Source organism: Cicer arietinum, chromosome 6 (assembly GCF_000331145.2).
Source record: "Cicer arietinum cultivar CDC Frontier isolate Library 1 chromosome 6, Cicar.CDCFrontier_v2.0, whole genome shotgun sequence".
NCBI lineage: Eukaryota > Viridiplantae > Streptophyta > Magnoliopsida > Fabales > Fabaceae > Cicer > Cicer arietinum.
In genome coordinates this window covers 18925130-18941838 of record NC_021165.2, presented here as the reverse complement: position 1 = coordinate 18941838, position 16709 = coordinate 18925130, and the positions used below count along the sequence as shown (strand labels likewise).

The window sequence follows — 16709 nt, the reverse complement described above, 5'->3', positions numbered from 1 at the left end:
ATTTTTATTATTATTTTACTGCTTATGATTATTTAATTGGTTGATCTGAACATTAATTATTAGGAGAGTGTTTACTCAAGAATTTCTCAGCATAACTACTTTGTTTTCAAGAGCAAATGTATTTTAATTGGAAAAGGAAAATAGAGAATTTAGACTAGATGAGGAATTGAAGTATGAATGTCAAAACTGACATCACATATTGGCATTTAAGTAGCCCATGTTACTTAACAGTACTCTTGAACTCGAAGGATATGGATATTCAACTCAGCATATATAGGACAAGATTTTCAGGCGTTGTTGCAAACATTAATCCTCTAATAGATGTGGCGTCAAATAGTATTTTCAATTCAGGTTTTGATCATGTGGTATTTTTTTTTATTTTTTAATCTCATTCAAACAGGTGACCGCTTATAATTTTGAATTGATCCAAATGGTCAAGAGGAAAATTGGGAGGCTAGCATGTGCTTGCATATAATCAATTAATTGAATAATAAATTGGATAAAATAGTGTGGTACAAGTGTATTTTAAATATTTCAATAATATGTTTTAATTTGTACGATCCCTCCTACTCATGATTTATGAGTGTTTTTTAAGAAAAATGATTAGTTTTATTTGATTTTAAAGATAAAATGTATTTTATTTATTTAAATATTTTTATTAATTAAATTATTAAGTTTGATAAGATAAGTTATAACAAATAATAATATATTAGTAAAAAAGTAATTGATATTATAAAATAATAAATAATCTTTGAGACAGAAAAAAATAACAAATAATACAATTAAAACAATAAAATTAGAAGTACAAGTACTACTTTAGAACACTTAGTATTGAAATTTCACTCAGAGCACATTGATTTATTTTTTTTCTATATAAAATAAATAAATTGCTCGTTGATTATGAAGTCCAATGACCAACTAATTTGCAACATGTACTTCTTTTTAAAAAAGATTGCAATATTTTGTTACTACTTTCTCTCGTCTTAAAATAATTAATTTATTTAAAACAAATATCTAAAATAATTGATTGTTTTAATTTTTAAATACACTTCTTTTTAATTGGATTATTTAATCAATATTATTTTTATTATTTTCAATATAATATCTTTTATTTTGTATTTATAATATTGATACACTAATATTTAACAATGATATTTTGATAAAAGTAATATTATCTCTATTTCATTTATACATTTTATAATATGTGTGAAATAATCAAATCATTGCCTATTTTATAATTAAAATAGTATTTTATTTTACACTGACTTAATAAAAATTTAAATACAAAAATCTCAAAACATTATTTTTACACTTGATTCCCCACTCAATTTCAAAAATTAGAAGTACTACCTTAAAGCACTTATTAGTATTTTGCTTTCTTATATATTACTTCTTCAATCTTAAAATAATCGTCATAATTACATATATTAAAATAAATAAATGAAATAGAATGATGATTTAATCAAATTATCAATATTAATTACAAATTTATTTTTATTATCATAAATACAAAATGAAAAATAATATTTTTAAAATAATATACAACATTAATTAAATAGTACGATTAAAATAAATTAATTAAAATCATATTGGAAATAAAAAACTACAATTAGCTAAAAAAATATTTTTTCTAAATATAGCAATTAACAAAAAAAAAATCTCAAATATAACGAATATTTTAGAGGAATTTTTGCATGTATACTCCCTTTTCTTTTCTAAAATTAATTAATATATTTTATATTAAAATTTATATATTAAAATGTTTTCTTTTTTTAATATTCAGGAGGTCGTATCTCCGTCTTGTGAGAATGATTTTTTTTCTGCAAAATACAATTTCTTAATGCAGAAAAAAAAAATCATTTTTTATATAATCGGAATATAAACAAATAAAGTATTTTAATATATATTAATTAGTTTTTTTTCATTTAAAAAAAGATATATATAAAATTAAATCTATTTTAGAACTTAGAGAGTACTCGTATACGGCTGAATGGTGGAATTAAGGGCAGCATAACGACAAGCAATGAAGACCATAAGAAATGAAAGAGAACACATCACAAGTTGCTCATTGATTATGTAGTCCAATTTCCCACATTCAAATCTTGCATCTGTTTCACCACCTTTTCGATTTTTACAACATTATTTTTTCGGTACAACTTTTACAACCTTTTTTTTTTAAGCATTGGATTTTTATAACTTGACAGTGGTCAAAGCTAATAATGAGCTCCCACTAATCCCCAAATTAAGGGTGAGAGGTAAAAGCCCCATAGATTTTGCCAAAAGAAAGTAAGAGACCCATAGATATCTCTAATCGAAAAGGAGAACAAAAAAGTGGAACTTCTTGCTGAATAGATCCTAATCATTTTCTATTAGTTTATTGCATACTACTCCAAAATAATTTATAGTAAAAGTAGATTAAATTACAAATATTAAGAATGATTATTTATCAAACAATTTCATTTCAAAATTATTAAAGCAGAATTACATCTAAAATCTATTATCTTATTTAATTGTAATATATATGTCTTTTTTTTCTTTCTTATTTATCTTTATAAACATTTACGAGTTTTTTTTTTCTATTTAGATTATTTATCTTTACAGATGTTTACAATTTAAATCTGAATTGGCAAAAGAAATCAAGTTGTAAACTTAAATTTAATTATCCTAAAAAATTTAAACTATTAATCTATTAGCTATAAGTTGATTAAGGTGGTAATACGTCGGACACATCGACAAGAATTTTGTGTTAAATTATAATTTTTTTGATATTTTATATAATTAAACATACTAACTAGCATGAATTTTTGAGATATTAAATTATTATAAAATAAAATTAAATAATATATGATATAATATTAAATTATTTAAAATATTACATTAATTATAATGCAAATTACATATTAACTTGTTAATTCATCGTGGTGTATGTTTTTAAAAAAATAGTTAAATAAATTTTTAAAAATACCGAATTTTAAAAATAAATTTATAACAAATAATAAATTAAATTTTGACTCAATATTTAAAAGAAAATAAATCAGACTTTGCAAAACCTATGAAATATATCCGCACTCGTAATCATTATCTCATATTATACATGGTAAAATATGAAGTCATTGGATATCTCAATATTTTCATATGTTAATCTATCAACACATAATAAACAATATATTTAAAAAAGTATTCACTTATATTATATTATATGCGCCATGTTAAGAAGTACTCTTAGAATTAAGACATTTGTTAAGGAAAACAAAGAATAATTTTTTAATACAAAATATAACTTTTTACAACGTAAAATTTGAATTACATAATTTTTATTTTTTTTCTTATTTTTATATTAAACTAAAATTAAAATTTGTCTTAAAGTTTGAACTATTGATCTTAATCTAATAGTTCAGATGTGTTGACCGAGTCCAAATCCATAATTTTTTTTCTATTATATTCCCTCTTTCTCAATTGTTTTAAGGTAAAACACTATTAGTTACATCCATGAAACACAAATAATATTATGGATATACACCATAACTCGACACAAATATTTTTTTTTTAAATAATTAAATACAATTAATATATTGGTGTTAAGCATTTACACTTATGAGTCAAACATTAAAATATAGATTTTTATCATTATGTCCTCTTTTTATTTAATTTTTTTATTATATCTTATATTAAAATTTATATATTGAAATATTTTAATTTTTTTATACCTTTAGAAGGTCGTATCCGCATCATGCAACCAATATAAGGATAATTTTATTTTTTCTATAGGAAATTGCATCCCGCGAGTATAACCTTTTAATTTTTTATTTTAACTAAAGAGTAATTGTTAATTTAATAAATAAAAATAAAAAACATATTGTTTTTTAAAAAATTATATTAATAAAATAAAACAAATTACATGCTATGTTATTTTAACAACTCCCTCGTTTTGTAGATAAATGAGTAATTTAATTAATTCTATTTTATTGGCAACCCCTTCATATTTTTCCTCTGACTCTAATAAATAAATAAATAAATAAATAATTAAAAAAGGAAACTATATTAATAAAATCACAAAATACATTAAATTGAAGGGGAAAAAATATATCAAATTTAAATTAATGATATCCACCTAAATATCATCTAATTTCACATCTAAGCTGAACTTTTTGAATAAGTTGAGATTATTCTGGTTGATTTTGAGGAGGTGATAGTGGTTCTAATCCATGTACAAATTAAGATAAGGATAATGACCAAAACGAGAATCAACCAGAATAACATCAGCTCGTTTAATGAGATAGACGAGTTCGACCAAAATTTATATGTGAAATTAGATGACATTTAGGTGGACATCATTAGTTCAAAATTAATATATTTTTTCTTCAATTTGATGTATTTTTTTCTTTCAATTTAATATATCTTGTTTAATTTTATTAATATATTTGTTATTTTTTATTTTTTATTTATTAGATCCAGAGAAAAAATAGAAAGGAATTGTTAACAAAATATAATTAATTTCTAATTTATCTGCAAAATAAGAGGAAATTGTTAAAATAATATAACACATCAACATATTTTTTTTCCTATTAAATGTATATATATATATTTTATTAATATAATTTTTCTTTTTAAAATATTTTTATTATTTTTTATTTATTAAATTAACAGAATGCGACCTCCTACCGTAGAAAAAATAATTATTCTTCATGTAATCGTAGGGTGGGGATGCGACTTCATGAAGATACAAAAACTGTTAAAAATTTTAATATATAAATTATGTAGAATATAATATAGAATTTTAAATAAAAGAGAATATAAATGCAAAAAATACAAAAAAAAAAACTTAAAATATATTATTAATAAAAAATGTCGAAACTACAAAATTAATTACGGTGATTATTTATTAGCATCTCAACCTCCTCTTTACTAATAAAAGCTTCTACATAATTACTCCTACTACAATCAATACTTTTACTATAAGAAAAATAAAATAAAAGTTTAATTATAATTTTAATCATTTATTTTAGCTGAATCACAAAAATAATTATTTCATTTTATTTGTCTATAGTTTTAGTCCTTCAAACAGAACCTTAGATAAAAAAATGTTATTTTTTAATGATGTATCTAAATAAAATGATGTCGAAGATTCCATGTGAATTAATTATATTTTATTATTATTTCTAATTTATAAAACATATTTTCTACTTTATTATATTATTTAATTACAATAAAATAAAATAAAAAGACACATTTCTATTCTAATTCCTAATTTCATTCCATTCAATTTCATTCATACTTTTAATCTCTAATCATAAGAAGGAGAAGAAGGAGATGAAATTGAATAAAATTAAAGATTAGAATATGATTTATTTATTTTTGTAATTAAATAATATAATAAAATAGGAGATGTATTTTTAAAAATAAAAATATGTTTTATAAATTAAGAATAATAATAAAACATAATTAATCAACATAAAATCTTCCAAATTATTTTTTTTTTTGACATATCATTATAAAAAATGACATTTCATTAAGTTTTGGATTAAAATTCTGATTAAAGACCAAAACTGAAAACAAATAAGAGAACTATTTTCGTAATTCAACTAAAATAGAAAACAAAAACTGTAATTTAAACCAAAAATAAATATAATTAGTTAATTTCTTACAACATGCTACTACTATAATTAATAATAAACCAATATTGAGACTGAGTACTTACAATATAAAATCTTTACAGATAAAGAAATAATACAACTTCGGTAAATAATAATTAATTAAAGATTTTCATTTTTTTAAATTGAGAAATAGTTGAAATGAGTAGATCAATATTGATATTATAACTATTTATCATTAATGATATATATGTATAAAATAGCAACCATTTATTTTATTTTCTAAAATAAAATTTTGATTTTAAATGAATCAAATATATTAATGGCTAAATAGCACCCGCGTTTTCTTAACTTAATTTCAATTAAAGTTTTAGTCTTTTATTTTTTTATTATTTATTTCGATTTGGTCATTTATTTTATTTTAAGTGACAATTTGATCTTTTATGTTTTAAAATGTCAAAAATGTTATTAACTTTTTACAAAAAATAAAAAAATTCATCAAATTTTTTAAATAAAACCAATAAAATTAATTATCATCTTCAATATAATGCAAATTTTATCAAGTTCATAATTTAAATCTTTAAATAAACTTATATTTTTGTTCTTTATTTATAAATTTGATATTGTTGGAGATGAAAATATGAATTTATTTGAATATTTCAATTATGCATTTGATGAAATTTGCATTATATTGAAAATGATAATTAATCTTATGGGTTTTATTTGAAATTTTTTTAATGAATTTTTATAAAAAAAATAAATAATAAATACAAAAAATCAAATAATTATTTAAAATGAAAATAAAAGATCAAAGAAAAAAAAAACATAGAGCTAAACGTTAGTTAGAATTTATTTAATAGATGACTTCCTATTTAGCCTCTGTTAATTAACCGGTAACATTTATAACAGTGCCACAGTAGATGTTTTGTCCAAATTAGTTGTCATGTTCCTTGATCCAGATATAAAAACCAAAGATTCTCGAGTTTTTGTTTCAAACACCCCTGCTTTTTAAACATTAGCTTATCCTTTTTTTGTTTTTTGTTTTAATTCTTTTTCTATGAATTTGAGTCCCTTTTGTCTCATTTGCTTGTTCTTCTGATGTGGTCACGGACTCCATCCTAAAGATATTGCAAAACTCATTCTCTGTGCTTAAGCAATAATATGACCTTTAGAGCAAATACTCTTTAGTTTCTTTGTTGATACCAATTTCAGTTAGTTACTCTTCTGATAACCCTTTGATGCATGGTTGATTTTGTTTCATAGAAAGTTGAAGGAAATTTCATGTAACAAAAAGGGTTATTTGCTTAAAGCAGATAACAACTAAAGTTGTTATCTTTTTGTATTTTCATTTTCTCAGCTTTCACTTAGGAAAGTGAAAGTGAAGATTGCAAAGGAAAAAGAAAATGGAGCCTTTTAAGAATGTAGTTGATGTGTAAAGCTAGAAAGGAGAAGAAGACCGAAAAAAGAAAGAGAAAAAGAAAGAAAAAAAGCATTATTAAGGGTAATAGAATATGCCAACAGTGTGGTTTTCTCTGAAGAAGTCACTACATTGCAAATCAGAACCTTCAGATGTTCATGACCCAAAAACAAGGAAAAATTTAAGCACAATATTAACAAAAAGAGGAGGAAGATCAGGTTGTTCAAGGTCAATAGCAAATCTAAAAGATGTTATCCATGGAAGCAAAAGACATCTTGAAAAGCCACCAAGTTGCAGTCCAAGATCTATAGGTAGTAGTGAGTTTCTCAACCCTATAACACATGAAGTTATTTTGAGCAACTCAAGGTGTGAGCTTAAAATAACTGGTTATGGTGGATTTCAAGAAGGGGTTGGTAATAACAATGCTAGTGGTAGTGGTAGTAGTGGTTCTTCAACTTATGTTGGTACTTTAAGACCTGGAACTCCTGGTCCTGGAGGACACCCTACAATGCATTACTTTAACCCTTCTTTTAGGACTTCTTCCACTCCTCCAAGGAAATCTCCTTTCCTTTTATCATCAGAAAAAGAAGGTTCTGGTAATTTTCATGGTGGTGGAATTCATTCTAGTAATAGAATGTCCCTTGAAACAGATACTAATGGTTCTTCAACTATCACTTGTCACAAATGTGGTGAACAGTTTAACAAATGGGAAGCTGCTGAAGCTCACCATCTCTCCAAGCATGCTGGTAATATTAATTTTTTATTATTTTACTTTTCTTGGATTTTGATTATCCTAACATTTTTCTGACCACAAACTTTTTGGTCACAGTCTTTATTAGATATTCATAGATTTTTATAGTGAGGTGACAAATCTTATAAATCAACATACTTTTTGAATTTGGTACAGCCAACCTGATTTTGCTTTATTTCATTACCTTTTTTAATTTAGAATTTGTTAGTATTCTCCAACAACTTTTATCTTCAAAATATCTAGGATAAGTTAAAGTGTCTAGTATCTAGGATTGAAGTGTTTAGTTAGTGACCGCAAGTTTATTACCATTTTAGTATAGTTTTGACATATAAGTTTCATAATTCATAAGCTTTGAATTTTGAGAGGTTTTTTTTGCCTTGGCAGTGACTGAACTTGTGGAAGGAGATTCATCAAGGAAAATAGTGGAGATAATATGCAGAACAAGTTGGTTAAAGTCAGAAAATCACTGTGGTAGAATTGAGAGAGTTTTGAAGGTCCACAACATGCAAAAGACATTAGCTAGATTTGAAGAGTATAGAGAGATGGTAAAAATCAAAGCAAGCAAACTCCAAAAGAAACATCCTAGGTGTCTTGCTGATGGAAATGAGCTATTAAGGTTCTATGGAACAACTGTTTCCTGTTCTCTTGGTCTCAATGGTTCTTCAAGTCTTTGCCTATCAGAAAAATGTTGTGTTTGTAGAATTATAAGGAATGGTTTTTCTGCTAAGAATGAGTTGAAAGGTGGCATAGGAGTTTTCACAACATCCACAAGTGGAAGAGCTTTTGAATGTATAGAGATTCTTGATGATGAACCATCACTTAGAAAGGCACTGATAGTTTGCAGAGTAATTGCTGGTAGGGTTCATAGGCCTCTAGAGAACATTCAAGAAATGGCATCACAAACTGGGTTTGATTCATTGGCTGGAAAAGTAGGTCTTTATTCAAATATTGAGGAGCTTTATCTGCTTAATCCTAGAGCTCTTCTTCCTTGTTTTGTGGTCATTTGCAAACCATGAACCCAAAAAAGGATCAAAGTCAAAATGTAACATCCCAGACTCGGACTTGCTGACTCTGTCCACAAATCAACACAAGTCTTTTTTAGAAGGTTTTGTCCTCAGTTACACGACTTTGAGAAACTTCCCAGAAGATCATTCATCCCATAACTTTTCGCCTTTTGGTAGCTGCACGTACGGGATGGATGACATTTTAAGAAGTTTCTCCGAACTCTCGTGTGAGTGAGGACCAAATATATTGAAAAGGTTCGTGTTGGTTTGTAGGGACGGTCGACAATTCTGAAAGTAGTCCATAGTCCGGGACATTACTCAAAATGTCTTACATATTGTGTAGTTTTATGATCCACCACCAACCACCTATTTTGGCCTTTCTACGGAGGTTCTTTGCCCTACATCTTTTGAAGAATTTTGATTTTTTTTTTTTAAGTCATTTGAGCTTGTTCATGTTAATTGTATGAACCTCTTATTCATACACTTGTATTTTTCTTAATGACAGTGAATATTTTTATTTTGTACATTTTCATGAGGAAATATGAATTGCAACAACTAGAAATAAATATGGAAGAGTTGTAAAATGATGACATCAAACTAATGATCAGAATTAATAATTATCCTTACTTCATTTTCCATTGGAAAGCACAATGTAGTTGCTTGCTGGCAGAGTCTAACTTTACGTCAGTGTTAATTAATTGAAGGGTGTATAAACTAGTCATTGAAATGGGTAATAACCAACTAAGGTGACTAAATCAAATTCTTCTTTGTCAAATTGAAAGATGGAAGAATCTTAGTTGTATGTTCATTTAATATTAGTTATTCAGCCTAGGAGGCTAGCTAGGACAAAGTGCGAAAATTATTTGGTTTAGTTTAATACAGTCGAATATTAGAATCCATAAGTGCTCATTAAATGAATGAAGTGTTAATTGACTTAATATACTAGTGGTCCAACATTGATAATTAGTGGATTCTAAATGTACAATATAATCAGTTACTTCTTGGTCAACAATATAATTCTCCCTATGGAATAAAATAGAAAATAAAAATGTATTTAAAAAACTAATATATCTGATATAAAATTTAAATCACATATATCAAATTGTAAATGAGGATACCTTATAATAGTATATGTTACTGGACCTCAAAATGTGACAGGTCCTACCTAGTGCATATATGGCAAGATGTCACATTTTGTATTCAATGCAGCAACTCAAATTGATGGCATGTGGCCCTTGTTCGATGATTATAGTTCAAGTTTGGACAAAGCTGGTTCCATACTCGAAAACAGATATTAAAAAGGATTGAAATTTAGATGTAAGATGTTCTTAGTTGAGGCATATATATGCCTTGTCATTTCTTCCCTAAGTGCTGTAAATGTTTAGTTTTAGTTATCCTTACTAGGATTTTATTGAATAATCCTGATATGAACATTAGTCATTTAAGATAAGGTCACGACTCTGGACCTGCCAATAGATTGCCTTGTCTGCAATCACTCAACTGCATCATCTCCACCGCAGAGAATTCAAGTCCGATAATATATACACATATGCAGTCGGACTTGGATTGACTGCAGTAATAATGCCATATAGTTTTATGCAAAAATAAATTTCAATTATTGATTTGAGACCATATAACTTAGATTCACATTTACAAAATTGGTTTTAAACGAACTTGGAGACATCTTTACTACGCGGTGATGCATAAATGAGTATGATGTGAACATGGTAAATTAATTGGTCACTTTGAAGTCCATAACTCCCAAGTGTGTACTTAGCTGAGGTGAAGAGGGTTGGTAATGTCAATTCATTGCTGTAACATCTGAACAGCTTTTAATTTCTCACGGCACATGCACCTAATAAATGTGTACTAACCGTCATTACACTTCCTTGGTTTGGGAATGGAAGTCATTCAATGAAACTTCATTGGATATTTTCAAATTTTATATTCAATTAGTAGCTTAACAAATATGAAGAGGTTGATGCTGTTAATATGCAATTAGACTGCAAATCTACATATACATTAGAAACTTTTTATGGTAAATTTTCTGAGTTCTGTTAGGCTTCTTTTTTTTAATGTTTGATGCAGACTTCACTAGTTGTTGATAGCTATTTAATGAAAACAATGAAAAAAATAGTGAAAGATAAACACATCAAAGACTATAGTTAGTTTTTAACGAAAGTTTTGTAGCTCTATCTTTAGGATCTTATATACATAGCAAAGACTGCTTACTTGTCAGCTATCTGCTCAACAATTTGACCTACTGACAAGTCTACACTATGATCCAAAATGCAATTCAAACCACAATACTACTGAATTACATCCTCTAAGTTACACTTTGGACAGCGATTTGGATTTGGTGTGAAGTTTTTGTTGGATTTTAAATTAATGGTTGAATTTTTTAAAGTGATTTTGTTATTATGTAAATCTAAACTGTCTAATTTTATTTAAACGGCGGAAATCGAAAACTGTGAGTAACATGTCTTTTTGTTTAGATCTTGGTCATATTAGCGAAACAAAGTTGGTTTGATTTTTTTAAAGTTGGTGTTATAAATGACACACCTAACCACATTAGTTTTACCAAAAACTTTAACCACCAAATTAATCTCTAAAATATTTATAATGTCTCCAAATTGGTGTTTAAGTACAGGATTTGGTGATAAATCATACATTTTTTAGACAAACTTGGTATGAATTAGTATATAGTAATATTTTAGATGAGACTAATTTCGTAATCAAATAATGAAATCATGTGTGTAATTTTCAATGGCTAATTTTAGGGTTGTCTCTAAAATAGAAAAAGGAAAAAGCTTGAAGAAAGTGTCTCTAAATGAACTGATGAATTAAAATAACAAAATCAGGTAACTAATAATGGTGAAAATGATACACAGCTGTTCATAAGATAAGTGCATTACCAAAATCATGGAGGAATTAGTTGGTGAGCTATTACTTTATATCAAAATTAGCTTAGATATTTTTTTTTGTATAGGTTTGGTGTCTTGTTGGAGAATTTGGTCCCCAATCTAAGACTCAGAAAACCTACTCATGAAAGTACAATTAGGTCACATTAATTCAGCAGGTTTGCCTCTTTTAGCACCTTGGCAGGCCTTCAATTAACCAACACAAACTCAACATAGGGACCGACCATCATTTAAGTTTGATCATTCACATTAGACCCGACACAACTATAACTTCTTGGTGCTTTTGAATTCATTAATACCTTGGTGGAATTGTCATATATCACGCATGAAGTTTTTGGCATAAGGGCTATATATTTCTATTCATAAATTAATGATGACTATGAAGTGTTATTGTAACCATGGTAAGAGATGATGAAATGTACTACAAATGTTTTTGAGCTCATCAATACCTCCGTGTAAGTGTGTAACTACCATATATCATGCTTGAAATTTTTAGCATAAGGGTTTTATTTCTATTGATAATTAATAATGACTATGAAATTTTATTCTTGTAACCAACTAAGTAATTGAGTTCAATTGGTTAATAAAATTCACTTAAGAATGAACCATTCGGAAGAATTCGAATTCAAATCATAATTTAAACAATTTTTTATTAGACTTTACTTATCTTTCGAACCACGCTCGTGCCACTGTAAACTAGATGATTAAAAAAAATACTTTTATTGTAACCAAAGTAAGAGAAAGTGAATGTATACAAAATTTAATATAAGCTAGTGGTTTGAAAGTTGACTTCATTTATTTATTTGTATGAAAATTACAAAAGCTCAAATACTTTGAATAATGTACATAGTGGTATTGGAAGACTACTAGCTAAACAGAAGGTAAATAACCATAATCTAGGCAACACATAATTGTTTGATGTACTATTTCTTCAAGGCTATGCCTGTAACTAAAACCCAATTCTTTTAGCTTCTTTGAGGAAATTTCAGAAGGAACCTTGTCAAAAATTTTCTGACACTTCCTGCAGATATATGTAGGAATAACATCATAAATATGAAATTGGAAAAACAAAAGTTGTGGAATTTAGTATTACATATAGAAAGAAGGAAAGAATATCATTTACCTCTGAATAGTGGGACAAGAATACTCTTTGGAAACAAGAGATGCCAAGTTAGACAGTGTACAGCTCTGGGTGCTACATATGTACCTACCTTCTGCTTTAGCATGTTCCATTAAGAATATGTGTGCATTGCATATATCTTCAATGTGAACCAATGCAATTGACCCCATTCTTGCATTTACAGCAGATATTATCTTGTAGTATTCAGTTTCACCTACATATTTAAAAAACAAGTTGGTCACTATAATAAAACATGTAAAAAATTTAAGCATGCATGTTATACTTTATGATTCACTTTGAAGATTTTAAGGGAATTTGACATGCAGATCGATGATAAAAATCACCTGTTAGTGGTGATAGTAGAACTTTAACACTTGAAGGTACTTTAGCAATGAAGAATGGACCTGCAACAGTGCTTGTTATGACTGAAACAAGATCAATACCATTCTCTTTTGCAAATTTAAATGCTGCTTCTTCTGTGAGAAGCTTTGAAAGTGCATAAACCTGCCACCACAAAAGAAAGCAAAACTCAAGGAACCAGTTTTGAATTATGTGAACAGTGCTTGTAGTAGTGAGCTAAGAAAAGCATTACTCACCCATCCACTTGCTTGTGTATTCCACACAATATCAGTTTGTATTTGGCAAGATTCATCAACAATAGGTTTCCACTTTCCATTACTGTCTTTAGCAGTAATAGTACTAATGGAAGATGTGAAAACAACCCTTTTCACAGAATTGGATTTCAAACAGGATTTGAGAAGATTTATTGTTCCTTTGATTGAAGGGTCAATTATATTTGCTTGAACAAAGGCCTCTGCAGAGTTCAATACAGAGTGTTAGTATGTGTCACTTATCATCACCTTAGATTGAAGACACAGACACATGCCAATTACATTGAATTACTTTCATTTATTAAATTATTACTAATTTATTAAATTACTAATATCAGATATATCTGAGTTAATGTAGTGGCTGATATATGTGTCTGTGTCGGTGCTTCATATGTTACCAGACTAAATTAAAAAATCATTGTGTATGTTAGGTTGTTTGAAATCATGAATCCATGGCATTACCAGTGTTTTCTTTGTCACTAACATTGAATTGCATTGGAGCTGCAACATGGAACACACCATCACATCCTTTTACGGCCTCATCAAAACTTTCTTCTTGTTGCAAATCCGCTTGGAAAATTTTCAATTGGTCACCACCCTTCCACAATGACAGAAGGTGTAATGACTTAGCTGTTACATTTAAACAAAAGAAATTGAATCTCGTGTTACTATTAGTAAAAATAATACAAAATCAAGCATGTATCAATCTCACTGTTTTAATAAAGAAGAAATTGATTTATAGTTAGTTCATTAGACTCGTACTACAAAAATTGTTAACTGTTACGTGAATGATTAGTTGTGTTCCTGTTATGATATTAATCTTATTGGAATGCCTTTGGCAAATTATAGTACTTGCCATAGATATGTCCTTTTGATCGTGTTGATTTTTATTCTTTATCTGGTTTCCTTGATAAAAATGAAACATCCATTTTAATCGAAAGAAACATAAATATTATATTAAATAAGGAGGATTAATAAACTAATAACTTTAATTTTAATAGAATTTACTATCTTTTAATAAATTGTACCAACAAAGAAAGGCAAGGACAAAATGCAATGGCCCATTTCTTTGCGAAAACATGGTTTCTTTGTGTTTTTTTTTAAAAAAAAATTTGTGCTAATTTTATTTATAAACAATGAGATAAAAGACTTTTGAAAATGTCTTTGAATAAATAAAACACACTACTTCCTTCATCCCAACATAATTATTGCATTTCACACATATTAAAAAAATATATTAAATGAAGAAGAAAAAATAATTTTTTTTATCAAATTATCCTTATTAACTATTGATGTATTTCAAATATCATAAATATAAAGTGAGATAATAATAAAATTAAAATTAATGTATATAATATTAATTAGAGGATACAATTAAAATAAAAAAATAAAAGTTGTATCGAAAACTACAGTGGATAATTTTTTAAGATAATATTTTTTTTTTACAAATGTGATAGTTATTTTGAAAGAGAACAATTATTATTCATTACTAAAAAAAAGGCATTATTTATTAGTTCGATATGGTGTGTGAAAATTTAAATTTTCAAATTTCTTCTTTTGATCTTCAAATTTAAAATTATAGAAAAAACTTATGTTATAATAATGAAAAACATTATGACCAAATTAATTTATATAATTTTATTAGGAAAAGTTTGTCTCTAAAAAAATTGAATTTTTCGTTTATGCAGTAATATAAAAAGATGAAATCGAGAAGAATTCACGCGACACAATTATATGTTAGGAGACTATTTGGTAAGTGGTTCGTATTTGAAAACTATTTTACAGAACCAAAAAATGGGTTCAAAATCAACAGTTCATTCGATCTTTATCAGTGATATTAAGACATAACTTTTAACCGCAAAGTAAACTTGGAGAAGATAAATAATAATAATAATAATAATAATAATAATAATAATAATAATAATAATAATAATAATAATAATAATAATAATAATAATAATAAAAATAATAATAATAAAAATAATAATAATAATAATAATAATAATAATAATAATAATAATAATAAAAATAATAATAATAAATGAATTAGAAGCAAGAAGATGAGAAAATGCAATAAAGTAACGAAATAAAAAAACATATACATTAATTTCTATGCACCAATAAATCAATGAAAACATATCAAATAGATATTGGTAAATATATTTTAAGAACTAACTTAAAAAAGTAGTATAATGGAATGATTTGATTGGACAAATGTAAAAAAAAATTATATTATCAATTATAAAAATTAAATAAATAAAGAAACAGATCAATGAAGGAGAAGCAATTGGGCCTTGTTTTGAAAAGATAAGTAGGCAAACAAAAGAGAAAGATTTAGTCTAGGTTTACTTTGGGCTTAGGCCTCCTATAAAATCAATGATTGAAAAAATTAAAATTTTATAGGGTGTAAAGAGAAATTGTAAGAAGGGATATAAGTAAGAGAGTGTAAAAAGAAAGAAACAGATAACAAATAAAATAGATTTGATGTATATAAGAGAAATAGGGAAGAGAGAAATAATAATTAATTAAAAGTATGAGAATATCTTTAATTTATTTTTTAAATTGAATCAAAATTAATTATTATTTGTATTTAAGCTCTATTAATTAAAATTTTATTAATTAGTTAATTAATTATTAATTTTAATATCTAAATATAGTTATTTTAACTAATTAGTTAAAATAAATATTCCACTTTCTTTATATTAATGTAAAATGCATTTGTTTAAAAATAAAATAAAAGTTAAAAATAAAAAGAAATGTAAACTTAAAAAAAAAATAAAAAAAAAAAATAAAAAAAAAAAGTGGAAAGAGAAGGTTAAAATGTAAACTTAAAAAAAAAATAAAAAAAAAAATAAAAAAAAAAAGTGGAAAGAGAAGGTTAAAAAAGGAAGGCTTAATTGCACTTTTGGTCCCCCTATTATAGGTGACAATTGAAAGTAGTCCCCCCATTTTGTTTCTCCCCAGTTTTAGTCCCCCAAACAGAATTTGAGTCCAAATCATCATGAGTTGGCATTTTTTTAATGACGTGTCAAAAAAAAGCTGACGTGGCAGACGCATACGTGGAATAAAATTATTATTATATTATTTCTAATTAAAAAATATAATTTATATTTTTAAAATCATTATTATAATTGTTAAAAATTATTATTAAAAATAAAATTTATTTGTTATAATTAAATTAAAAGAAAATGAACCCTAAATTGAACCAGAAGCATCGTTCAACAAACAGCCCCAATTCAAAAGCTCCCAAATCGATTCCGATTTCGATTTCTTCATCTTAAACAGATTCCGATT

General features: G+C 26.1%; 2 protein-coding genes across 2 annotated transcripts in view; one reads left to right on the top strand and one right to left on the bottom strand.

Moving 5' to 3' along the window:
- The first annotated feature begins 6956 nt into the window (after positions 1–6956).
- Positions 6957–9287, top strand: LOC101514605 (uncharacterized). Its single transcript, XM_004505369.4, has 2 exons — positions 6957–7754; positions 8144–9287. Exons 1-2 carry the CDS (start codon positions 7103–7105, stop codon positions 8773–8775), a joined length of 1284 nt encoding a protein of 427 aa, XP_004505426.1. The 5' UTR covers positions 6957–7102; the 3' UTR covers positions 8776–9287.
- A 3171-nt stretch (positions 9288–12458) lies between these two features.
- LOC101514054 (dihydroflavonol 4-reductase) overlaps positions 12459–16709 on the bottom strand; it is a 6056-nt gene continuing 1805 nt past the window's right edge. The window contains exons 2-6 of the mRNA XM_004505367.4: positions 13878–14045; positions 13401–13618; positions 13149–13308; positions 12808–13018; positions 12459–12705 (exon numbers count right to left, since the gene is read on the bottom strand). Of these exons, the coding sequence (XP_004505424.1) occupies positions 12555–12705; positions 12808–13018; positions 13149–13308; positions 13401–13618; positions 13878–14045 (908 nt within the window). The 3' untranslated portion in view covers positions 12459–12554. The remainder of the gene's footprint in view (positions 12706–12807; positions 13019–13148; positions 13309–13400; positions 13619–13877; positions 14046–16709) is intronic.